Below are 26,318 nucleotides of genomic sequence, written 5' to 3'. Positions count from 1 at the left end.
AGCTTCCCTCTGGGGTAAGTATATCTATTGAACACATTGGACCAAGGAAAACCTTCTAATGGTATAATAATGTGGTTACATTGGCCTTTAATACGTTCAGTCACACAATGTTTCGAAACACTGTTTTTCATGGATCCTTTTTAATATTTCTGAGGTGTTCACTCCACTTGTAACTTGCAAAGGCTGCAAATCAAGTGGTGAGTTTAGATCATTTGCATCAGTTTGAGAACCTAGGTAACATATTTTGGGTTTTGGCCATTGTAGGGAATGTGGAATAAAGCACAAGTTTTACACAAAGGCACAAAGTGTTTCCTGTTCCTTTAAGGCTATATTGTATTTAGAAAGAGGTGAGAATTTAAAAAAAATTAAAAAATCCATCAGAGCATTTTTGTATTGCATCTTTAAAGGCATATTTTATTCAACGTTTTCTGTGTTTCATCAAATATGTTTATTTAGAATCTAAAAGAGCATATTTTCATAATGTATTTATTTATTATTCTGAAATAAACCAAAATATCTTGTGGTTAATACAGAAGGATGTGCCTTTCTACCAGTAAAGCAGTAGCAGCTGTCCTATTTTTAACTTCAGGCAAAAAAATATATTTTTAACCCTGTACATTCTGCTCTTTAATATGCATGCACAAGATATTTTTACACCTTTCATTCATGTCAACAATAACCAGTGTTGAAATTGTATGGTAGATGTTTGAATAATGACATTTTCTAATTTACATACTGAGTTTTTATTTTCAAATAATTATTAAAATAGTTGTGTAAATTTCTAGTTTTAATTGTAACTTGTTTTCCCCCCTCACTTCAGGTGCGGTTATAAAGTTGACGTGTCTTCCCAACATTTCTGAGGCATGGTGCCAAATAATGAATATGTCAAAACCCCAGCCTGCTTTTATCAACACCACTGAACCTACTAATGGGACACATTTAAGTATTGCCAAATCTTTTGAAACCAAATACAATCTTTACATAGGAATGATCCTGGCTATAAGTTCCAGTTTATTCATTGGTTCAAGTTTCATAATGAAGAAAAAAGGGCTTCTACGATTGGCTGAAAAAGGAGTCACCAGAGCAGGTAAGAAGAAACAAAAATATTTGCTCATGATAAGATCACATGAAACCATTAGTTACAGAACAAATAATGACATCCAGAGCTGAATCAAATCTAGCCTAGCATTTGTTCTGTACATAGAAAACAATGTGCTGCTTTTGCATCTTTAGGTTTCTTTGTGACTAAAACTCATCTGAATTTAATGTTGACATAAAAAATATATTTTTTTCCAATTTGTTAAAATGTAGATTAAAGACATTTTATATATGGATAGGATATATTGGCAATTAAAGGGGCAGTCTAGTCTTGTTTAAAATTGCATGCCCAATCTGAATCATGAAAGATTAATTTACTTTCCAATTTATTTTTATCATCAAATTTTGCTTTGCTCTCTTGGTGATCTTTGTGCAAAGCTAAACCTAGGTAGGCTCATATTCTTATTTGTGAGCCGTTGAACTGCCTCTAATCTCAGTGTATTTGACAGTTAGATACTGCTAGTTCATGTGTGTCATATAGATAACATTGTGCTCACTCCCGTGGAGCTATTTTAGAGTCCGCACTGATTGGTTAAAATGCATGTCTGTCATAAGAACTGAGATAAGGGGGCAGTCTGCAGAGGCATAGATACAAGGTAATAACAAAGGTAAAAAGTGTATTAATATAACCATGTTGGTTATGCAAAACTGGGGATAATAAAGGGATTATCTATCTTTTTAAACAATAACAATTCTGGAGTAAACTGTCCCTTTTAACTACTGTATTGCAAAAAAATACATATGAAAGCACTGAAAACTGTCTTTGATAGCAAAATGTGTATTGGTTTACAGCCGAAAGAACATTCTATTGAAGAGCCCTTGGTAATTTTTCTTATCTTCTTTGCTTTGCCAGTTAAAGGCAGCTATAAATGAGTTCCTGCACTGATCAGGCAGCAGTTACTGTATAGAATGTTGTAAGGTCAGAATTCTGGATCCTGCAGGACACACCCCAGCCTCTCTGGAGGTAGTAGGAAAAGCCATACATTTCAGAGATAAATTACAGGAAAAGTCAACATGAAAGCACAATACAATATTTTGAATTAAACATTTTCTAGGGAATTACATTTTCACTTAAAATGGATATGAAACCCAGAATTTCTTTTATGCTTTAGATTGACCATGCCGTTTTAAAAATGTTTCAATTTACAAATTTTATCTAATTCGTTTTGTTCTCTTGGTATCCATTACTGAAAATCATACGTAGGTAGCAGCAATGCACTACTGGGAGCTAGCTGCTGATTAGCGGTTGCACATATATGCCTCTTGTCTGTGGCTCACCAGATGTGCCCAGCTAGCTACCAGTAATGCATTGCTGCTCTTTTAACAAAGGATACCAAGATAATGAAGCAATAAATAAATCAGAATGTTATTTCACATTGTATGCTCTTTCTGAATCACAACTTTTTGGTTTTATGTTCCTTTAACGTGTTTTTAAAGTCTATATAATATGTATAGCATTAAATATTTATCAGGAACACACTGAACCAGGGAAACCATAATCACATTTAATGTTTCTATGTTTCCTACCGGAAACTGCAACAGACCAGCATCTTATGTCATTGTCTATTAATGCCAGTCATCAAGGAGCACTAAGATTTTAAGTATTTCCTCCTTAGGCTGCTTAATAACTCATTAGTCTGTTTCACCTGTGCTCAGGCAGGAAAATCCTTTAAATCCTTTTAAACATTGGTCTTAATGATTCAAAATCTAAGACCTTTTTTACTTAAAGGGACACTGAACCCAATTTTTTTATTTTGTGATTCAGATAGAGCATGCGATTTTAAGCAACTTTCTAATTTACTCCTATTATAAATTTTTCTTCTTTCTCTTGCTATCTTTATTTGAAAAAGAAGGCATCTAAAGCTAAAGAGCCAGACAGTTTTTGGTTCAGTCACTGGACAGCACTTGTTTATTGGTGGGTGAATTTATCCACCAATCCGCAAGACCAAACCAGGTTGTTCACCAAAAATGGGCCGGCATCTAAACTTACATTCTTGCTTTTCAAATAAAGATACCAAGAGAATTAAGATAATTTGATAATAGGAGTAAATTATAAAGTTGCTTAAAATTGCCTACTCTATCTGAATCAGGAAATAAAAAATGTGGGTTCAGAGTCCCTTTAAATTTGCTGTGAAATTTGTTTTGTTACTTGCATTTTATTAGAGTAAATAGTTCTGCTTAGGACAGACTGTGTGCAGATCTCTTTATTCTAGAGTTGATGTACAGCTTGTCAGACTGTGAGCAGATCTGTCTATTCTAGAGCTGATGTACAGCTTGTCAGACTGTGCAGATCTGTCTATTCTAATGCTGATATACAGCTTGTCGGACTGTGTGCAGATCGGTCTATTCTAGTGCTGATGTACAGATTGTCAGACTGTGTGCAGATCGGTCTATTCTAGTGCTGATGTACAGATTGTCAGACTGTGTGCAGATCGGTCTATTCTAGAGCTGATGTACAGCTTGTCAGACTGTGTGCAGATCGGTCTATTTTAGTGCTGATGTACAGCTTGTCAGACTGTGTGCAGATCGGTCTATTCTAGTGCTGATGTACAGATTGTCAGACTGTGTGCAGATCGGTCTATTCTAGTGCTGATGTACAGATTGTCAGACTGTGTGCAGATCGGTCTATTCTAGAGCTGATGTACAGCTTGTCAGACTGTGTGCAGATCGGTCTATTTTAGTGCTGATGTACAGCTTGTCAGACTGTGTGCAGATTGGTCTATTCTAGTGCTGATGTACAGATTGTCAGACTGTGTGCAAATCGGTCTATTTTAGTGCTGATGTACAGCTTGTCAGACTGTGCGCAGATCTGTCTATTTTAGTGCTGATGTACAGCTTGTCAGACTGTGTGCAGATATGTCTATTCTAGTGCTGATGTACAGATTGTCACACTGTGTGCAGATCGGTCTATTCTAGTGCTGATGTACAGCTTGTCACACTGTGTGCAGATCTTTCTATTCTAGTGTTGATGTACAGCTTGTCAGACTGTGTGCAGATCTTTCTATTCTAGTGTTGATGTACAGCTTGTCAGACTGTGTGCAGATCTGTCTATTATAGTGTTGATGTACAGCTTGTCGGACTGTGTGCAGATCTGTCTATTCTAGTGCTGATGTACAGATTGTTACACTGTGTGCAGATCTTTCTATTCTAGTGCTGATGTACAGCTTGTCAGACTGTGTGCAGATCTGTTTATTCTAGAGCTGATGTACAGCTTGTCAGACTGTGTGCAGATCTGTTTATTCTAGAGCTGATGTACAGCTTGTCAGACTGTGTGCAGATCTGTTTATTCTAGAGCTGATGTACAGCTTGTCAGACTGTGTGCTGATCGGTCTATTCTAGTGCTGATGAACAGCTTGTCAGACTGGCAGTATGCCACAGTTATGCTTGACTGAGTTCTTTCTGTCTCCTAGACTGGTGGACAAGAATATATTATGCCCACTGGTTACTGACATTTTGGATTTGTTACAGGCCCAAACACAATAGAGAGTAAGAGGTTTACAATTTTGCAGCTTTTTTTTATATATATTTATATTAAATTTAAGAACGCATTAGAAATTTTTTTTTTTTTACAGTGCAATACCACAGAAAAAATGTAAAGCTTCTACTCTGCATTATACATACTAACCCAAAGTGCACAATACAGCTGGCAATGTCAGTGAGTTTTTAAATGTGCACCATTGTGTCACAGGATGAGAGAATTCCTAAGCTTCAAGATGTAGCTTGAGCAAAACAGCACTTGTAAAAGGGTTAAAATAACAGTTTTGAAGAAAGCTATAGACACAGGTGGCAAAACAATAGCACATTGAATAGTAACCACTAGTTGCCCTTTTTAAACATATTTCTTTTCATTTTCATTTCTACAGACAAGTAATTAAACTGAGGCACTCCTGTTTTTATTTTACTTTACTAAGTCTGATCTCTACCTCATTGTGGGCTCAGGATATTCAAGTTTACAACTTTTTTGACAGAAAGTTGAATTTTTAGGGTTGTAGCGAGATTAAAATGGAATACGTGTGTATGCCTCAACACTCAGAGTACATAAAGAGTTGTAGTTACTGCTTAAACAGGAATTTCCTCTGTTAAAAAGCTTTGCCAGAGACTAGGTTAGACAGGAAATCTGGTGGGATGAGATTTCCATGCCACCCACACATCTTGCAAACAGTGGTACTATCCCAATGTGTGAGGGAGGTCAGTTCTATATGCACTTTTTTCTCTGTTTAAGTTTTGATTTTTCTATTAGAGTTCAGGGATACCTCAAACCCATACCACAAAGGGCAAACCCCACTACTGGACCAGGTAGACCTTGCCCATGGCCCACCTAGGCCTACAGTAAAACAAAAACCTAATCTACTTAAATATTAGTGCCAGGCAAAATTTGTGGAACATAGGAAGACTTGAAGCTCCAAGCTATAAAAACTGTAGTTCAGTTCCTGGTAAACTAATTGTTTAACTTATTACTTTATTAGTTGTCTATGCCTATGCTTTCATCTTTGTTAATCTAATGTATAAAGTCCATTGTTCTTGATTTATTCAAATATTTAACAATCTATATCAACAAAAATAAGTACATTTACATAGCATAAAAATGACATGTACGTAACTACATACAAGTAATACTGGGTAGTTAGGCAAATATATATAAAACCTCTCTTTTTTTCAATTATTTAAACCCCCTAGTGTATTTATAGGCCACTCTTGGACCAATGTGTCACAATTAAACTTTCAATGGAGGCGAGTTAGCTCGAACTATAGTCAGTTTTGGGCTTGGTAACATGAAAAACAAGCAGACTTAGAAAATATGACAGTAATATCTATAGCACAATACTCAGGAGGAATCTTAATATATATACAGCCTCTTTTGGGCCTTAAAATAATATCGTACTGAGTAGTATTTTAGTGAGGGAACCGTATGTGTTAGTTACAGAGTAATAATCAGGGAAACAATGTAGATGATTATAGGATCGGGTACTTTAATAGGGGCTGATAGTATGGGAGCTAGTAGCCAATGTTAACAGGTGTCTTGTTGAGGGAAACATCAATGACAAAAAAAGCAACCTAAGTGTTGTAAACATCAATGCCAATAAAAGCAACCTAAGTGTTGGAGAATGAGTTACTGCTAGTGTAGACCTTCAAAAGTAAATATCTCCCCTGAGCCCAGGATTATAGATTGGATTGTTTGAAGACTATAGGTTATAGGTTTTGTTAGTTCAAAATATATTCTACCACACAATCACTTGCCAACTGTTGTTAACGATAGCGGTATATTGTAGACGACTGAGATGAGCTATCTCAGCTGCAGACAGCCCATCATCTGTATAGAGTACATTAAAACAGTCAACCTACTTTGGAGAGGCTATTACCATTTAAGCAGGATGTAGAGGATTCAATCCATATAAAAATATTCTAGTGACTGTAATATATACTCGAGGAGAGTGATTGAGCTACTTCATACCTCACCGCAGCAATACTCTGTCTGTGTAGGGAGTTTGGTATCTAATATAATTAAAATAAGATAGAGCTGTAGGTAGTGGTTATGAAGGTATCATTACAGCCCACAAGTTATTGTAAAATCTTTTATATTATGTTAGACCTGTGGGTGTTTGTGGATAAAGTGTACATTAATCTTCATATAGTTTGTGCTTTTTAAGCTGGCCCTAAGAAACGTGGTTGTATATAACAATAGCACTGTGCAGGATTACAGATCTATTCGTTTATGAAGTTAAATTAAGCAGTTGTTTCTGTGATAACATATATATCAAATTTAAATATATGCTGGTATTCTGAGTCATTGATTCAGTTTTTAAATCCAATAGACACTTACAAATCATGCAGTAATCTTATAACATATAGTAATTATAGTCCAACAGTAGACATGAATTAAATAACTAACATAAATATAAGCTCTATGTATAACGATAATATTTAACAAGAGGTAGGTAAAAGCATGTGATCTCAGACAAAATGTCCTCATATATATGAATTACCTATAGTAGAAAGGATATCTGTGAGCAGGAGGTATATAACTTTGTAGCTACTAATAAACTCAGTAGAACTGCTCATAGGTTATAAAGTTCCGATGTATCCTATTCCACATGGCTCAGCAGGAGGGATATTTAATAGGGAATGAGGCTTTTGATAAGGGAGATATTCTCTCTGGAGCCTAAGAAGTTGGTGTTGCTGGGATTCAGGCTGGTTCTGGTTACTGCCTATCGACTTTGGCTCTCTATTAGTTTTGCGCCTTAAGTCAGTAGAAGCTGGGGATCTATGGGATTTGTAGCCGACAAGGGAATACAGATTCAGAGACTCCTGGGCTGCAGGGCGCTCCAAGGCAGTGGAGAAAACCTGACTTTGCCTCCCTGTCGTGAGTTTACTATCCTCCCGTGTGGAATCGCACACCTTCGTCGTGCTTGTATCCATTGCTGTATAGTTTACTGTGTCAGGCTCTGTTTGCGGTAACTGTGTTAGGTGGGAGAAGGGATCTGATTTGTATTCCCAGCCACTTAAGATCCTGGGAGTCACCCATAAAGATATGCAGTTGGGTGAAAGTTTTTGAGTGTCAATCTGTGCTGTAGCCAAGGGGGCATTCCCCAACATGGCCTCGGTCAAGCAAAGACCAAGACTGCCATCATTATCACCTGGTGCACAATCCATGAGGGTCTGGCTTGTCAAATTCTGAGGTCGCACTGTAAAGAGCATGGCGTGTAGGTCCCTCTCTAGATTCTGGAAGTGGTCCTGTATGAGCCGTCCCATCTTTACCTCCCATCTTACCAAAGCCTCCATTTGTGCTCTCTGGGTTGGCAAAATAACTAGATCCACATATTTCTTGAAATAGCCCTTTAGTGTAAGTAGCGGTTCCCTCTTGGTGATGAGAAAGGCAGGCTAACTGAGAAGGGGTTGTAGCTTGGTCAGGCACGCCCCCCCCCCCCATCAGTTGATCATTCTGATGGATTTGTGAGACAAATGTCAGCACGCAGTTTTAACCTGGTTAGTCAAGTTTTATAAGAATATTTCTAGGTAATAGTAGAATAATCTATAATGTACTTAAAATATTTTTTTCATAGCAAAGATTACTATTTCACTTTAGCTGTTTTTTTTGGATTGGTTTATATCCTCAAATACACCTAAATCAACACATACTAGTACAGTCTAAGCAGCAGTTGGTGACTACCGATATAAGTACAATAAACAGTGTTTCTATTATGTCAAATCAACAAACAAGAAAAACTCTCGTCTAGATTACGAGTTTGGCGTTAGCCTTAAAAAGCAGCGTTGAGAAGTCCCAACGCTGCTTTTTAATGCCCGCTGGTATTACGAGTCAGGCAGTAAAGGGTCTACCGCTCACTTTTCTTCTGCGACTCGAGGCTACCGTAAATCCCCTTACGTCAATTGCGTAGCCTATCTTTTTAATGGGATTTGCCTAACGCCGGTATTGCGAGTCTTGGAAGAAGGGAGCGGTAGACCCTCTCCTGTCAAGACTTCTACTGCATTTAAAAGTCAGTAGTTAAGAGTTTTATGGGCTAACGCCGGAACATAAAACTCTTAACTAAAGTGCTACAAAGTACACTAACACCCATAAACTACCTATTAACCCCTAAACCGAGGCCCCCCACATCGCAAACACTAAAATACATTTTTGTAACCCCTAATCTGACGACCGGACATCGCCGCCACCTACATTATACCTATGAACCCCTAATCTGCTGCCCCTAACATTGCCGACACCTACTTACATGTATTAACCCCTAATCTGCCACCCCCAACGTCGCCGCTACTATATTAAAGGTATTAACCCCTAAACCTAAGTCTAAACCTAACCCTCACCCGCCTAACTTAAATATAATTTAAATTAAACAAAATAAATTTAACATAATTAAATAAATTAATCCTATTTAAAACTAAATACTTACCGATAAAATAAACCCTAAGCTAGCTACAATATAACTAATAGTTACATTGTAGCTAGCTTAGGATTTGAATTTATTTCACAGGCAACTTTGTATTTATTTTAAGTAGGTACAATAGTTATTAAATAGTTATTAACTATTTAATAACTACCTAGCTAAAATAAGTTCAAAACTACCTGTAAAATAAATCCTAACCTATGTTACAATTACATCTAACACTACACTATCATTAAATAAATGACCTAAACAACCTACAATTAAAGGGACAGTTTACTCAAATATTTTCTCCCCTTTAATTTGTTTCCAATGATCCACTTTACCTGCTGGAGTGTATTAAATTGTTTACAAGTAGCTCCTTTACCCTTATATTGGCATTTGAAATTGTTAATTTAGCATGTGCTATCCCCACCTATTCTGAAAGTTTGTGGCCGCGTGTACCAGCTATAGATAAGCTTTGTAAACACAGCCAGCAGAAGAAATTACACTCCCAGTGTGATAAAGCAGAGATAAGGTAATAAAATGTTGATTTTCCATTGTTCTCTCAAAGTATTGGGGATTGTTTTAAGGACAGATATAAGATAAAGAAGCAGGTATATGTACACAATGTGATACAGTAATGAGATCTGATTATACCTACAAGCTCAACCCATTTTATTAGGCTGTGGCTTCAAAACACAAAACCAGAGCTTTAATATACAGAAATAAACCTTAAAAAGCTAATTTTCATACATTTTTTACTCTGCAGTTGGTAAAAAAAGCAATTGTAAACACATTAAGGGAAAAACTATTTTACAGTATACTGTCCCTTTAAGTACAATTAAATTCAATAAACTAAATTACGGGGGGAAAAACACTAAATTACAGGAAAAAAAAAATTACAAGAAGTTTAAACTAATTACACCTAATCTAAGCCCCCTAATAAAATAAAAAAGGCCCCCAAAATAATAAAATGCCCTACCCTATACTAAATTACAAATAGCCTTAAAAGGGCCTTTTGCGGGGCATTGCCCCAAAGTAGTCAGCTCTTTTACCTGTAAAAAAAAATTACAATAACCCCCCAACATTACAACCCACCACCCACACACCCCTAATCTAAAACCCACCCAATACTCTCTTAAAAGAACCTAACACTACCCCATTGAAGCCGTCTTCAAGTCGCTCCTCGTCGGATGAAAGAAGATAGAAGATGCTGCTTGGATGAAGCCTTCTGCCGGTCCGGATGTCCTCTTCTGCCCGGATAGGATGAAGCCTTCTGCCGGTCCGGATATCCTCTTCTGCCTGGATAGGATGAAGACTTCTGCCCCATCGGATGAAGACTTCTGGCCGGATCGGATGAAGACTTCTGGCCGGATCGGATAACCGGCTGGGTGAAGACGGCTCAAAGGTAGGGTGATCTTCAATGGGGTAGTGTTAGGTTTTTTTAAGGGGGTATTTGGTGGGTTTTATAGTAGGGGTGTGTGGGTGGTGGGTTGTAATGTTGGGGGGGATATTGTAATTTTTTTTTACAGGTAAAAGAGCTGACTACTTTGGGGCAATGCCCCGCAAAAGGCCCTTTTAAGGGCTATTTGTAATTTAGTATAGGGTAGGGCATTTTATTATTTTGGGGGGCTTTTTTATTTTATTAGGGGGCTTAGATTAGGTGTAATTAGTTTAAACTTCTTGTAAGAAAAAAAATCTGAAATTTAGTGTTTGTTTGTTTTTCGTCATTTAGTTTATTTAATTTAATTGTAATTAATTGTAGGTAGTTTATGTAATTAGTTTAATGATAGTGTAGTGTTAGATGTAATTGTAACTTAGGTTAGGATTTATTTTACAGGTAATTTTGTACTTATTTTAGCTAGGTAGTTATTAAATAGTTAATAACTATATAATAACTATTGTACCTAGTTAAAATAAATACAAAGTTGCCTGTAAAATAAAAATAAATCATAAGCTAGCTACAATGTAGCTATTAGTTATATTGTAGCTATCTTATGGTTTATTTTATAGGTAAGTATTTAGTTTTAAATGGGAATAATTTATTTAATTGTAGTTATTTTATTTAGATTTATTTAAATTATATTTAAATTAGGGGGGTGTTAGGGTTAGACTTAGGTTTAGGGGTTAATAACTTTATTATAGTGGCGGCGACGTTGGCAGCGGCAGATTAGGGGTTAATTTAATATAGTTGTGGTGACGTTGGGGGACAGATTAGGGGTTAATAACTATAATGTAGGTGTCGGCGATGTTGTGGGCAGCAGATTAGGGGTTTATAAGTATAATGTAGGTGGCGGCGGTGTCCGGAGCGGCAGATTAGGGGTTAATAGTATAATGCAGGTGGCGACGATGTCGGGGGCGGCAGATTAGGGGTTAATAAGTGTAAGATTAGGGGTGTTTAGACTCGGGGTTCACGTTAGGGTGTTAGGTGCAGACTTATTTTTTCTTTCCCCATAGGAAACAATGGGGCTGTGTTAGGAGCTAAACACTGCTTTTTTGCAGGTGTTAGGGTTTTTTTTCAGCCAGCTCCGCCTCATTGTTTCCTATGGGGAAATCGTGCATGAGCACGTTTAGCCAGCTTACCGCTACCGTAAGCAACGCTGGTATTGAGGTGAGATGTGGAGCTAAATTTTGCTCAATGCTCACCTTTTTGGGGCTAACGCCAGGTTTAAAAAACCTGTAATACCAGCATTGTCTTAAGTGAGCGGTGGAAAAAAAGGAGCGTTAGAGCTGCAAGCCTTACCAACAAAAACTCGTAATCTAGCAGTCTGTGTCCTAAATAGTGATTCTAGCAGAACAGGAAGTATGCAGATACAAGTGGGCTTGAACAGAGATGTTTAAGGGCCTGCTTTTCTCTATTAGAGCAGTAAGGGATAGACCTGATGGCCACAGTATTCTTTCTCAACATAATCAGTTTAGTTTACAAGCAACTCTCCTGCACATGCAGTTTCTATCCTTTAATAATCCTTAATAATCAGTTTCAATGAAAGCTGAGTCTGAAAAGAGGTTTTTTTTTTTCAAAAACAGTAGTGAAAGCATCTAGGAGCAACAACAGCCCACACAACGTGGCAGACCACACAAACTCACAGATTGGGGTTGCTGAGTGCTGAAAACTGCCTGTCATCTGTTGCATCAATCTGGGCTCCAAACCACTTCTGGAAGCAACATCAGCACAAGAAATGTGTGTTGTGAGCTACATGAAATGAGTTTCCATATGGCCAAGCAGTTGCACACAAGTCTCACATCAAAGTGTGGGCTGTAGAGGTGTAAAGCACCTGGAGCAGTGGAAACGTGTTCTCCAGGTTGATGAATCTTAACTATCTGGCAGTTTGGTGAAAGAATCTGGGTGTGGTGGATGCTAGGAGAATGCTACCTACTGGAATGTATAGTGAATACTGTAAAGTTTGGTTGAGGAGGGATAGTGGTCTGGGGCTGTTTTTTGGGTTTGGGTTAGGCCCCTTAGTTCCATTGAAGGGTCATCCTTATGCTACAGGATACAAAAACATTTAAGACAATTTGGTGCTTCCACCTTTTGTAAAAACAGTTTAGGAAATGCCCTTTCCTGTTCCAGAATGACTGTGCCTCTGTGCATCAAGCGAGGTCCATGAAGACCTTCTTTGAGTTTTGTGTGGTGGAACATGAGTGTTCTCCACACAGCCCTGACCTCAGCTTCTTTGAACACCTTTGGGTGGAAATGGAATCTTGATTGCGAGCCAGACCTTGTCATTCAACATCAGTGTCTGACCTCACAAATGCTTTTTGGCTGAATGGGCATACGTTTCCACAAACACACTCCAAAAACTATATAATAATATATTTTGTACACATTATCTACACTTTAAAATGTTTTTCTCTTTATCTCAATAAATTACTGTGTCTTGCTGACATTCACATTGATTTACTTATAGTAATATAATATTTGCGACAATCTAATAAAGAATATTATTACTGTTCCATGACGACAATGAACAATTATGATAACCTTATTATAATAATTACACAGGTTAATTATACTCTATAAACATATAAAATGATGGAGGTCTTTAACAATTACAATAAACTTATTTAGTGATTAAGGGGAAATTCTAAAGCTATAAGTTTGCCAGTAATGAAGTAATTACACCTTTGTGGCCATGTTGTTAGACTAGATTGGACTAGTAACAGTTGCTGTCTAGATGCACTCAGATCCCTTTGTAGCCTTATTGTTTAAAACGAGTTTAACTAGCTCTAGGAATAAACTGGATTGACAAATATGTGTAGCTGTTAGGTGAAAAGAATGTAAGGGTTATTACCCGCCTTAAAGGGACACCGTGTTCTAAAATTAGTTTTCCCTTAATGTGTTTAAATTATTTGTTATAGCTACTGCAGGACATTAAAGGGACTGTAAACACCCAAGAGATTTTTTATATAAAATGTTTAGTTATGCATAATAAAACTACTTTGTAATATATTTTCATAATCTGTTTTGCTCCCTTTTTATGTAATTTAGCTCTGACAATTGAGCAAGCTTTGATACTCAGAACTTGAAATTCACCCTGCTGACTTCAAAAGGTTAACCCTGCTACATATCTGTCCCTAATTGCCTTTAACTGCAAATAAATGCAATTTATACTTCACTGGCCGGCTCATTCGAGATTCAAACAGAGGCCGAGTTCAGATGAACGAGCCGGCTAGTGAAGAAGTGTAAGGTACCTTTGAAATTAATTAATTTTAAAAAGTTAGAGATACTTGCAAAAGAGTGTACTTGTTAGCACTCACAACACTACTTAATATAACAACTAGATGAAGTTTTTTTTTTTTATAAAACATAAATTTTAAAAGTTTAGTAAAAACAACAATATTAAAACCACAATGTGGACAAAGAGATGCTATATTGTCAAAATACAGAAACCGTAACAAAAATCCAGATATTAGTTTGAGAGGGGCTATATTATCAGTTTACCCAATTGGTTCCCCTGAATCAATATTTATAGAGAATGAGTATTAGTTATGGAATATATATCTGGACATATTATCTGATTAAATCGGAGTGCACATTTTGCACCAGTATTGTAATATACTTCTGGTCAGACGAAGTGTATAGTAGTGTTATAATTTTGATTATAAATGAGCACAGTAGGCACTATTATCGAATAGCAATTCTCCCTGATTCTGAGTAACAATTGTACAGTGTAGGGAATTAATGCTATTAAATCGCAAACTGTATAGCAGATGTCTAGTATACCAGTTGGTACTTAGGGACACGATAACTTGTTATTCACTGAAGTAGCAAATTATGTTTTCCAGGTATCTTAGGAGTGTTTCTTATTTACATTGATCGCACATTGTACAACAGTATTGTGCTGTTACTCCTTTTCATACGATATATACAGAAAGGGTGTGCTGCGTGATTAACAAGAGGCGCACATTTTGCACCAGATTTATTAATAGTATTCCCTTAAAGTGATACTATTATAGTATGGACAAGTCATATAGTATATGGTATTATCAACAAGACCTGTCAGGGTATGTGTCTTGCTATCAATTTACCAAATGTAGTTACAGCAAATATGTCAAGGTATTTTCCACTCTAAATCTCAGCGGGCATTTTACACCAGTGTTTTAGCAAAGTTTTTTGGCCCAGAGTGTATACGGCGGTGTTATGTGGATATACGTAGGTGCACCTTTTGCACCGTTACTCAGTGGTAATGCTCTTTGTTTCTGTGATTGTTACGATTATACAGTACTGTAAGTTGATACAGTTTGATCGACAACTTGAGAGTGGTTAGTGCTCAGGAGCAATATAAAACGTTAGTCACTATGATTGCGGTTACTGACTAACCAATATATATCATCATGATAAATAATAGTTTTAGATGTAGGTGCACCTTTTGCACCAAAATTATAGTTATACTATTAATTGAAATGATATATTAATGTTGCCACTATTAATGTACCTTATGTAGTACCAGAGAATATGTCAAGAAGTATTATTCCACTCTAAATCTCGGTGCGCATTTGCACAAGTGTTATAGCAATTCTTCTGGTCAAATGATATCTGCGGTGGTTGGGTTATATGAGTATACGTAGGTACATTTTTGGCCAGGATTTTAGTTGTGTTATTATTTAAACAATATATTACTGTTATGCTACGTAATTAGAGAAAGGTGCACATATTGCTCCGTGATTATTAGCGATATAGGATAGGATTACTAGTAAGAACCATTAAGTAGAAAACTGCCAGCCAAGTACTTAATATTCCAGGGGCGACACAAATCGTCAGCCGCTCATATATACTAGCATTATAGCAGTTAAAGTACAGTTAATGTAATAAGCATCTAGTTGACACTACAGGGAGTGCAGAATTATTAGGCAAATGAGTATTTTGACCACATCATCCTCTTTATGCATGTTGTCTTACTCCAAGCTGTATAGGCTCGAAAGCCTACTACCAATTAAGCATATTAGGTGATGTGCATCTCTGTAATGAGAAGGGGTGTGGTCTAATGACATCAACACCCTATATCAGGTGTGCATAATTATTAGGCAACTTCCTTTCCTTTGGCAAAATGGGTCAAAAGAAGGACTTGACAGGCTCAGAAAAGTCAAAAATAGTGAGATATCTTGCAGAGGGATGCAGCACTCTTAAAATTGCAAAGCTTCTGAAGCGTGATCATCGAACAATCAAGCTTTTCATTCAAAATAGTCAACAGGGTCGCAAGAAGCGTGTGGAAAAACCAAGGCGCAAAATAACTGCCCATGAACTGAGAAAAGTCAAGCGTGCAGCTGCCAAGATGCCACTTGCCACCAGTTTGGCCATATTTCAGAGCTGCAACATCACTGGAGTGCCCAAAAGCACAAGGTGTGCAATACTCAGAGACATGGCCAAGGTAAGAAAGGCTGAAAGACGACCACCACTGAACAAGACACACAAGCTGAAACGTCAAGACTGGGCCAAGAAATATCTCAAGACTGATTTTTCTAAGGTTTTATGGACTGATGAAATGAGAGTGAGTCTTGATGGGCCAGATGGATGGGCCCGTGGCTGGATTGGTAAAGGGCAGAGAGCTCCAGTCCGACTCAGACGCCAGCAAGGTGGAGGTGGAGTACTGGTTTGGGCTGGTATCATCAAAGATGAGCTTGTGGGGCCTTTTCGGGTTGAGGATGGAGTCAAGCTCAACTCCCAGTCCTACTGCCAGTTTCTGGAAGACACCTTCTTCAAGCAGTGGTACAGGAAGAAGTCTGCATCCTTCAAGAAAAACATGATTTTCATGCAGGACAATGCTCCATCACACGCGTCCAAGTACTCCACAGCGTGGCTGGCAAGAAAGGGTATAAAAGAAGAAAATCTAATGACATGGTCTCCTTGTTCACCTGATATGAACCCCATTGAGAACCTGTGGTCCATCATCAAATGTGAGATTTAAAAGGAGGGAAAACAGTACACCTCTCTGAACAGTGTCTGGGAGGCTGTGGTTGCTGCTGCACGCAATGTTGATGGTGAACAGATCAAAACACTGACAGAATCCATGGATGGCAGGCTTTTGAGTGTCCTTGCAAAGAAAGGTGGCTATATTGGTCACTGATTTGTTTTTGTTTTGTTTTTGAATGTCAGAAATGTATATTTGTGAATGTTGAGATGTTATATTGGTTTCACTGGTAAAAATAAATAATTGAAATGGGTATATATTTGTTTTTTGTTAAGTTGCCTAATAATTATGCACAGTAATAGTCACCTGCACACACAGATATCCCCCTAAAATAGCTAAAACTAAAAACAAACTAAAAACTACTTCCAAAAATATTCAGCTTTGATATTAATGAGTTTTTTGGGTTCATTGAGAACATGGTTGTTGTTCAATAATAAAATTAATCCTCAAAAATACAACTTGCCTAATAATTCTGCACTCCCTGTATATCAAAGATTAAAAACAGAGATCAGAGTTCCCACTCCCCTGACATGTTTTGCCCGTAGGCTTTATCAAAGGTGGGGGTGCCACCTTCCTTCCGGCTTTTTATTGGCTGATGTTGATGATGAAAATTACCATCTGATAGCTAATTGGTCAATCTCAGGGGTTGTGTTGATGATGTAAGTTTGGTCATCACAAACTAAAGGGGGGCATGTGATTTATCCCAACAACTATACTTATATTGTGACAGATAATACGATGCATTTATTTACAAAGGTAATATGCATAACTGAGAGTAGATGAAATCTCAGATTCTGATTGTTAATTGTACTGTATCACTGTTGGATTTGTAAATGAACTGGAAATAAATGAGAATACACAAGTATATATGAATAGTGCAGTTAGTTGTAGGTACCATGGGAAAAAGTGGTTGATTCCTACTTTAAAGTTTTTTTCTTACATATAGTGTGAGATACAAAAATAAAGTAAAATGTTAAAATCCAAATATAAAGGTGATACAAAAGTTGGAAACCGAACACAGTGTTAAAGAAGTGGTAGACTTTTCCAAGGTGATATGGTGACAGGCGGTATCATCTAACTTCAACGTGTTATATTATTAGTGAATTAGAACGTCACTTGGACGTATCTTAATATTGGTGAATTGAGGAAAACAATTATATATATATTAGTGTCGTGGGCATTATAAGAAAGATTAATTTATATTAGTGATAGTCATAGTGAAATAGATGGCCACATTATTTGGAATGATACTATCTAGTGTAAAGAGCATTAAGTGTCATATAGTATAGATATTTTCCACTATACCTATATGATGTTGGGAGTAGATTAAATTGCATAATTGAAAAGGGATATTAAAAAAAGCAATAATAATTGTTTTGTTCATTTAGCCCTTTTGATATAAATCCATTATATAGATATATCCATTTGCACTCTGCTCTAAGTAGTGCCTGTTCCACGTTACCCCCTCTGATGCCTAGGGAGATTTTTTTCAATTCCTTTTTAAATTTTAAATCTTTGGGGTTAGATAAATGGATCATTAGAAAGTGGGATGCCACAGAAGTAAAATTTTTTCCATCCTCTAAATCTTTTGTGGAGTTTGTTATAATTCTGATGTGTTCTTGGAGTCTTGTTCTAAATTTTCTGCTGGTCAGGCCAACATACATTTTTGGGAAATTACAGAATAATGCATATATCACACCCTCTGAGTAGCAGCTGATGTATTTTTTTTATTTTATGTTTTTGCCCAAACATATCTTGAATACTATCAGTTTTCTTAATATGGTTACATGTTGAGCATGTACCACATGGGAAGGAGCCAGGTGCGATTAAGGTCTTGGTTTTCCCAGGGTAAAAGTGGTTACTGGAAATCATGTGTTTGATGTTTCTAGTTTGTCACCCACTATGGGTTTCAGATCAGGATCCATCTTAAGTATGTCCCAGTGTTTATTCATTATTTCTGATATTAGGTGTATTTGTGGGTTGTACGTTAAGATTAAACTTGTCTGAGTATCACTCTCTTTTTTCCGTAAAAGGTGCGATCTATCAGTGTTTAGAGCTCTGGATTTGGCTCTTTTAATACTCCTTGTCCTGCAATCTCCTCTCCAACTCTTGAGCTTGTTGTTTGAAAAGAGTAATATCACTGCAATTTCTGCGCAATCTAAGGAATTCCCCTACGGGTAGTGACTTTGTAGTACCTGGAGTGTGTGCACTGCTTCTATGTAGTAGGCTATTTGTAGCCATCTCTTTCCTATACAAATCGTTTTTTAATTTTTCCATCTTGATCTTTAAGTATGGAAAGGTCAACAAGAAAGCTAATTTGAGATTGGCTCATTGTATAGGTTAATTTGATGTTAAGTGTATTTTCATTCAGTTTGAATAAGAATGCTTCAAGATCATCCCTGGTACCTTCCCAAAGATATAGAATATAGTCTATATAACAAATCCACAGTGGTATCTGTTTGTTTTCCAGGGTGTGCAAATCTGATAATACTATTTGTCTTTTCCACCATCGTAGAAATAGGTTCGAGTAGGTGGGGGCACACTCGGTGCCCATTGCAGTTCCTTGTATCTCTAGATAGAATTGGTTGGTAAATGTGAAGAAATTGTACTTCAAAACAAACTCAAGTAGTTGGAGAATAAAGTCATCATGTATTGGTTCCTCTTTTGATCCTTCAGGAAGAATTGAACAGCTTTGAGTCCTCTGTTGTGCTCTATAGAGGTGTATAGGGACTTAACGTCAGCTGTTACTAGCCATGTATTTTCCCTCACTGTAATGTTGTCAAGTCTGTGTAGCACATCCATGGTGTCTTTGACAAAGGAGTGTGTGATCAACGTACTGGCTTGCATGATCTGATAAGCATTCATTCCCTGATACGATGGGTCTTCCTGGGGGAGTATCAATATTCTTATGGATATTAGGAATAAGATAGAAAGTTGCAACTTCCGGGTCTTTAACTGAGAGGAACTTTATTTCATCTAAATTAATTATTCCTTTTACTTTGAGCATCTTTGATGATTTTATTATAGATCTGAATATACGATTCACTGGGATTGTTGAATAGTTTTTGATAATTGTTTGTTTTTAAGTTGTTTTTCAACTTGTTTGGTATACATGGGGATGGGCTATATCACTATATTACCGCCCTTATCGGCTTCCATTATGATGACATCAGCCCATTTTTTTTTTTAAGGGCTTGATTTTCTTCATTAGAGAGATTGTGGGTAGTGGGTCCGATTTTTAATTGTGAAATTTCATGGCATACCATCTGATTGAAAATTTCCAGTTGTAGTGATGCATTGTATTTCAGGACAAAGGTGTATATAGCTTTTAGTTTCTTTCCCCACAATTTTAGCTCCTGTCCTTCGTTTTCATTTAGAAGACTCTCCAAATCTTGTAAGGCATATGTATCTTCCTCAGTCCAAGAGGGATCTCGTTTTTTCGCAAATAACTTTTTCAGGCTTAATTTGCGTACATATAATTGTATATCCTTTATTGCTTCAAATTTATTTAAATGTCCAGTAGGGCAAAAGGATAAACCCTTGGTGAGTACTGCTGTGTGTACAGGTGACAAGCGATGAGAGGACAAGTTGGTCATTTTTATTGATTTATTCTCATTTGAGAGAAGGGACTCTGTGCTTTCCTCTGAGATCAACCTCCTCTGTGAGATGATCTGGTATTTCCTTTTGATCTTGTTGGTCTTTTGTTGAAATTTCTTCCCTCTCCTGGTGGTTCGGCCAGAAGAGGGAAGAAGATTTTCTCTTATTTCTGCTTGGTAAAGTAAAAGTATTTATAGTGGAGATTGGCATAGTGTCATCAGGTACCTTGAACAAACGATCAATGAGAGGAGCACTCGGCAATATCCGTGAATAAAAATTAACCTTTATTTTGCTTAGCAGCTTTCATTAAAATCTTCTGTACATTAACAACATCTAGACAGGTAGAACAGCATTCTCTAGCTTACGTGTTTCGGCGACAGCCGTAATCATAGCATGAGAAAATTACACACATTGTACATTTTTAAAAGACCCATCGTGATCTGATAGGTTACTTAAAACCAAGTTGCTGACTATCCGATTGGATGTTGTGTCTCAAATGTAAAAAACCCCTTTCACAGTTTGATGATCAGGTGTGGGAAATTAACCCTAAAGGTACTGAATTGTCGTATAGTAAACGTAGTCTATATTTATTTATTTATTTATTTATTTATTTATTCTCTGCATGTAGTTTTTCTGATATCACTCACTTTCAATACACTAGTTTTGCATAACGTGTTGCCTTTAATGAGGTATAAAGATACTTTGCAATTTATTTGTTGCACATTAACTATATGATCAAGGCAAATTGCTCAAACAATATTTTTAAGTTGTTATTGAAAGGTAATTTTGTATCTTTACAGAGCAGTACTACATGAGTGATTTTTCTTTTTAACTCAACTTTTTAATTGTGCTTACATATTTCATATCATGTTTATTTAAAGTGTTAGGTTTATGTTATAAGCACTCAAAATAAAAATAAAAAGATATTTCTGAAAAATTAAATGTATGACTGCAAAAATCAAATATTTTATCAGTACAGAACTTTGTATTACTTTACTAGATTTGTTCATAATATGAACAGCGAATTTGCATAGGAAATTTTCTATCATATAACACAAATGACCTATGTTACAGATTTTGCTTGATCTACATTGACCTAACATAGTGAATTGATTAGTTGGTCACCAATATCTCATAATAAAGACACTTTACAGAGTCACATAGACATAAATATGTTTTGCTTTTTAAAAACAATTTTCTTACAGGATCATGTTTCTTACTGGCAATACATCTCATGTCACTTTGAGAATGTATGCACTAACCTATAACATTATTTCAGTTCCATTGAAGTGCTTATCTCATATTGTTTTCTCTATATAGAGATCTCTGTTACTCTTATGTTTGGTGTAAAATATTTGCCTCTTCAGATGCTTATAGACCACTGGGCTATGTTTATATTGTGTGCTAGCCCTGTAATTATGTTTTTCTTATACCCTTCAAATTCATTTCATATGATTTACTACTTTATGTTTGAACCATAATGTACATTTATTTTTGCCAAAAATTGATTAAATCGTACTCTTTAAAAAGCAAAACATATTTATGTCTATGTGACTCTGTAAAGTGTCTTTATTATGAGATATTAGTGACCAACTAATCAATTCACTATCGCCTAGATTTAGAGTTTTGTCGGTAACGACCCGCATAGCTAACGCTGGCTTTTTTTTCCCCACACAGAGTTCACAGAATGGCTGCGTTAGGCTCCAAAAAGGGAGCATAGAGCATAATTTACCGCCACTGCAACTCTCAATACCAGTGGTGCTTACGGACGTGGCCAGCTTCAAAAACGTGCTCGTGCACGATTCCCCCATAGAAAACAATGGGGCAGTTTGAGCTGAAAAAAAAACCTAACACCTTCAAAAAAGCAGCGTTAAGCTCCTAACGCAGCCCCATTGTTTCCTATGGGGAAACACTTCCTACGTCTGCACCTAACACCCTAACATGTACCCCGAGTCTAAACACCCCTAACCTTACACTTATTAACCCCTATCGCTGACACCTGCATTTTATTATTAACCCCTAATCTGCCGCTCCGTACACCGCCGCAACCTACGTTATCCCTATGTACCCCTAATCTGCTGCCCCTAACACCGCCGACCCCTATATTATATTTATTAACCCCTAATCTGCCGCCCCCAACGTCGCCGCCACCTACCTACAATTATTAACCCCTAATCTGCCGACCGGACCTCACCGCTACTATAATAAATGTATTAACCCCTAATCCGCCTCACTAACCCTATAATAAATTGTATGAACCCCTAATCTGCCCTCCCTAACATCGCTGACACCTAACTTCAAGTATTAACCCCTAATCTGCCGACCGGACCTCGCCGCTACTCTAATAAATTTATTAACCCCTAAAGCTAAGTCTAACCCTAACACTAACACCCCCCTAAGTTAAATATAATTTAAATCTAACGAAATAAATTAACTCTTATTAAATAAATTATTCCTATTTAAAGCTAAATACTTACCTGTAAAATAAACCCTAATATAGCTACAATATAAATTATAATTATATTGTAGCTATTTTAGGATTTATATTTATTTTACAGGCAAATTTGTATTTATTTTAAACAGGTACAATAGCTATTAAATAGTTAAGAACTATTTAATAGCTACCTAGTTAAAATAATTACAAAATTACCTGTAAAATAAATCCTAACCTAAGTTACAATTAAACCTAACACTACACTATCAATAAATTAATTAAATAAAATACCTACAATTATCTACAATTAAGCCTAACACTACACTATCAATAAATAAATTAACCCCTTAGTGACCAGAGCACTTTTCCATTTGTTGACCGTTTGGGACCAAGGCTATTTTTACATTTCTGCAGTGTTTGTGTTTAGCTGTAATTTTCCTCTTACTCATTTACTGTACCCACACATATTATATACAGTTTTTCTCGCCATTAAATGGACTTTCTAAAGATACCATTATTTTCATCATATCTTATAATTTACTATTAAAAAAATTATAAAATATGAGGACAAAATGGAAAAAAAACAATTTTTTCAAACTTTGACCCCCAAAATCTGTTGCACATCTACAACCACCAAAAAACACCCATGCTAAATAGTTTCTAAATTTTGTCCTGAGTTTAGAAATACCCAATGTTTACATGTTCTTTGCTTTTTTTGCAAGTTATAGGGCACTAAATAAAAGTAGCACTTTGCTATTTCCAAACCACTTTTTTTCAAAATTAGCGCTAGTTACATTGGGACACTGATATCTGTCAGGAATCCCTGAATATCCTTTAACATGTATATATATATATTTTTAGAAGACATCCCAAAGTATTGATCTAGGCCCATTTTGGTATATTTCATGCCACCATTTCACCGCCAAATGCGATCAAATAAAAAAAATGTTCACTTTTTCACAAATTTTTTCACAAACTTTAGGTTTCTCACTGAAATTATTTACAAACAGCTTGTGCAATTATTGCACAAATGGTTTTAAATGCTTCTCTGGGATCCCCTTTGTTCAGAAATAGCAGACATATATGGCTTTTACGTTGCTTTTTGGTAATTAGAAGGCCGCTAAATGCCACTGCGCACCACACGTGCGCAGCAGTGAAGGGGTTAATTAGGGAGCATGTAGGGAGCTTGTAGGGTTAATTTTAGCTTTAGTGTAGTGTAGTAAACAACCCCAAGTATTGATCTAGGCCCATTTTGGTATATTTCATGCCACCATTTCACCGCCAAATGCGATCAAATTAAAAAAAACTTTAAATATTTCACAATTTTAGGTTTCTCACTGAAATTATTTACAAACAGCTTGTGCAATTATGGCACAAATTGTTGTAAATGCTTCTCTGGGATCCCCTTTGTTCAGAAATAGCAGACATATATGGCTTTGGCATTGCTTTTTGGTAGTTAGAAGGTCGCTAAATGCCGCTGCGCATCACACGTATATTATGTCTAGCAGTGAAGGAGTTAATTAGGTAGCTTGTAGGGAGCTTGCAGGGTTAATTTTAGCTTTAGTGTAGAGATCAGCCTCCCACCTGACACATCCCACCCCCTGATCCCTCCCAAACAGCTCCCTTCCCTCCCCCACCCCACAATTGTCCCCGCCATCTTAAGTACTGGCAGAAAGTCTGCCAGTACTAAAATAAAAGTTTTTTGGGGGGTTTTAGGTTGTTTTTTTTTAAAAAAAATTCTTCTGCTGTGTAGGACCCCCCTTAGCCCCCAAACTCCCTGACCCCCCCCCCCAAACAGCTCTTTAACCCCCCCCCCCCCCCTCTGCCTTTATTGGGCACCATAGCTTGAAAAATAATAATGTTTTTTTTATTTTTTTATTTTATTAAATATTTTATTTATTTCTGTAGTGTAGCTGCCCCCCCCTCAACATCCAACCCCCCACCCTCTTCCAGATGCTTTGATTTTAAAATCCCACCCTCCCCAGTCCTCTCTCCCACCCTCCAGATCTACAGCATATTGATGCTGTTTTCATAGACCTCACGTGCACTCGCCCGCGCACGCACCCGCACTAGATCCCTCCCTCCTCCACCAATGACTGCCCACCCGCCTCCCTGGATGAGCTCCCACCCACCAACGATAACGGCCATCGATAGCCGATGCAGAGAGGGCCACAGAGTGGCTCTCTCTGCATCGGATGGCTAAAAACAGTTATTGCAGGATGCCTCAATATTGAGGCATCACTGCAATAACATGAAAGCAGCTGGAAGCTATCAGGATCGCTTCCACTGCTTTCAAAGACCAACGACGTATGGGATATGTCCTTGGTCATTAACTGCATTTTTTTGCAGGACGTACCCCATACGTCGTTGGTCGTTAAGGGGTTAAATAAAATACCTACAAATAAATACAATTAAATAAACTAACTAAAGTACAAAAAATAAAAAAAGCTAAGTTACAAAAAATAAAAAAATTAATTACAAACATAATAAAAATATTACAACAATTTTAAGCTAATTACACCTACTCTAAGCCCCCTAATAAAATAACAAAGCCCCCAAAATAAAAAAAATGCCCTACCCTATTCTAAAATTAAAATAGAAAAGCTCTTTTACCTTACCAGCCCTTAAAAGGGCCTTTTGCGGGGCATACCCCAAAGAATTCAGCTCTTTTGCCTGTAAAAAAAAACATACAATACCCCCCCAACATTACAACCCACCACCCACATACCCCTAATCTAACCCAAACCCCCCTTAAATAAACCTAACACTAAGCCCCTGACGATCTTCCTACCTTGTCTTCACCATGCCAGTTATCACTGATCGCTCCAAGCTCGGAAGTCTTCATCCAAGCCCAAGCGGGGGCTGGAGATCCATCATCCGGCTGAAGTCTTCTATCAAGCAGCAGCTGAAGAGGTCCAGAAGAGGCTCCAAAGTCTTCATCCTATCCGGGCAGAAGAGTAGATCCGGACCGGCAACCATCTTCTTCCAAGCGGTGACAAGCGGCTCCATCTTGAAGACCTCCGGCGCGGATCCATCCTCTTCTTCCGACGTCCTAAGTCCGAATGAAGGTTCCTTTAAATGACGTCATCCAAGATGGCGTCCCTCGAATTACGATTGGCTGATAGGATTCTATCAGCCAATCAGAATTAAGGTAGGAAAAATCTGATTGGTTGATGGAATCAGTCAATCAGATTCAAGTTCAATCCGATTGGCTGATCCAATCAGCCAATCAGATTGAGCTTGCATTCTATTGGCTGATCGGAACAGCCAATAGAATGCGAGCTCAATCTGATTGGCTGATTGGATCAGCCAATCAGATTTTCCCTACCTTAATTCCGATTGGCTGATAGAATCCTATCAGCCAATCGGAATTCGAGGGACGCCATCTTGGATGACGTCATTTAAAGGAACCTTCCTTCGGACTTAGGACGTCGGAAGAAGAGGATGGATCCGTGCCGGAGGTCTTCAAGATGGAGCCGCTTGTCACCGCTTGGAAGAAGATGGTTGCCGGTCTGGATCTACTCTTCTGCCCGGATAGGATGAAGACTTTGGAGCCTCTTCTGGACCTCTTCAGCCGCCGCTTGATAGAAGACTTCAGCCGGATGATGGATCTCCAGCCCCCGCTTGGGCTTGGATGAAGACTTCGGAGCTTGGAGCGATCGGTGATACCTGGCATGGTGAAGACAAGGTAGGAAGATCGTCAGGGGCTTAGTGTTAGGTTTATTTAAGGGGGGTTTGGGTTAGATTAGGGGTATGTGGGTGGTGGGTTGTAATGTTGGGGGGGGGGTATTGTATGTTTTTTTTTACAGGCAAAAGAGCTGAATTCTTTGGGGTATGCCCCGCAAAAGGCCCTTTTAAGGGCTGGTAAGGTAAAAGAGCGTTTCTATTTTAATTTTAGAA

General features: G+C 37.4%; 1 protein-coding gene across 1 annotated transcript in view; it reads left to right on the top strand.

Moving 5' to 3' along the window:
* NIPAL1 (NIPA like domain containing 1) overlaps window positions 1-26,318 on the top strand; it is a 109,178-nt gene that overhangs the window by 18,741 nt on the left and 64,119 nt on the right. The window contains exon 2 of the mRNA XM_053703988.1: window positions 821-1,087. Within this exon, the coding sequence (XP_053559963.1) occupies window positions 821-1,087 (267 nt within the window). The remainder of the gene's footprint in view (window positions 1-820; window positions 1,088-26,318) is intronic.

The sequence above is a fragment of the Bombina bombina genome, chromosome 2 (genome assembly GCF_027579735.1).
Source record: "Bombina bombina isolate aBomBom1 chromosome 2, aBomBom1.pri, whole genome shotgun sequence".
Classification (NCBI taxonomy): Eukaryota; Metazoa; Chordata; class Amphibia; order Anura; family Bombinatoridae; genus Bombina; species Bombina bombina.
This window is presented reverse-complemented; position numbering and strand designations above follow the sequence as displayed.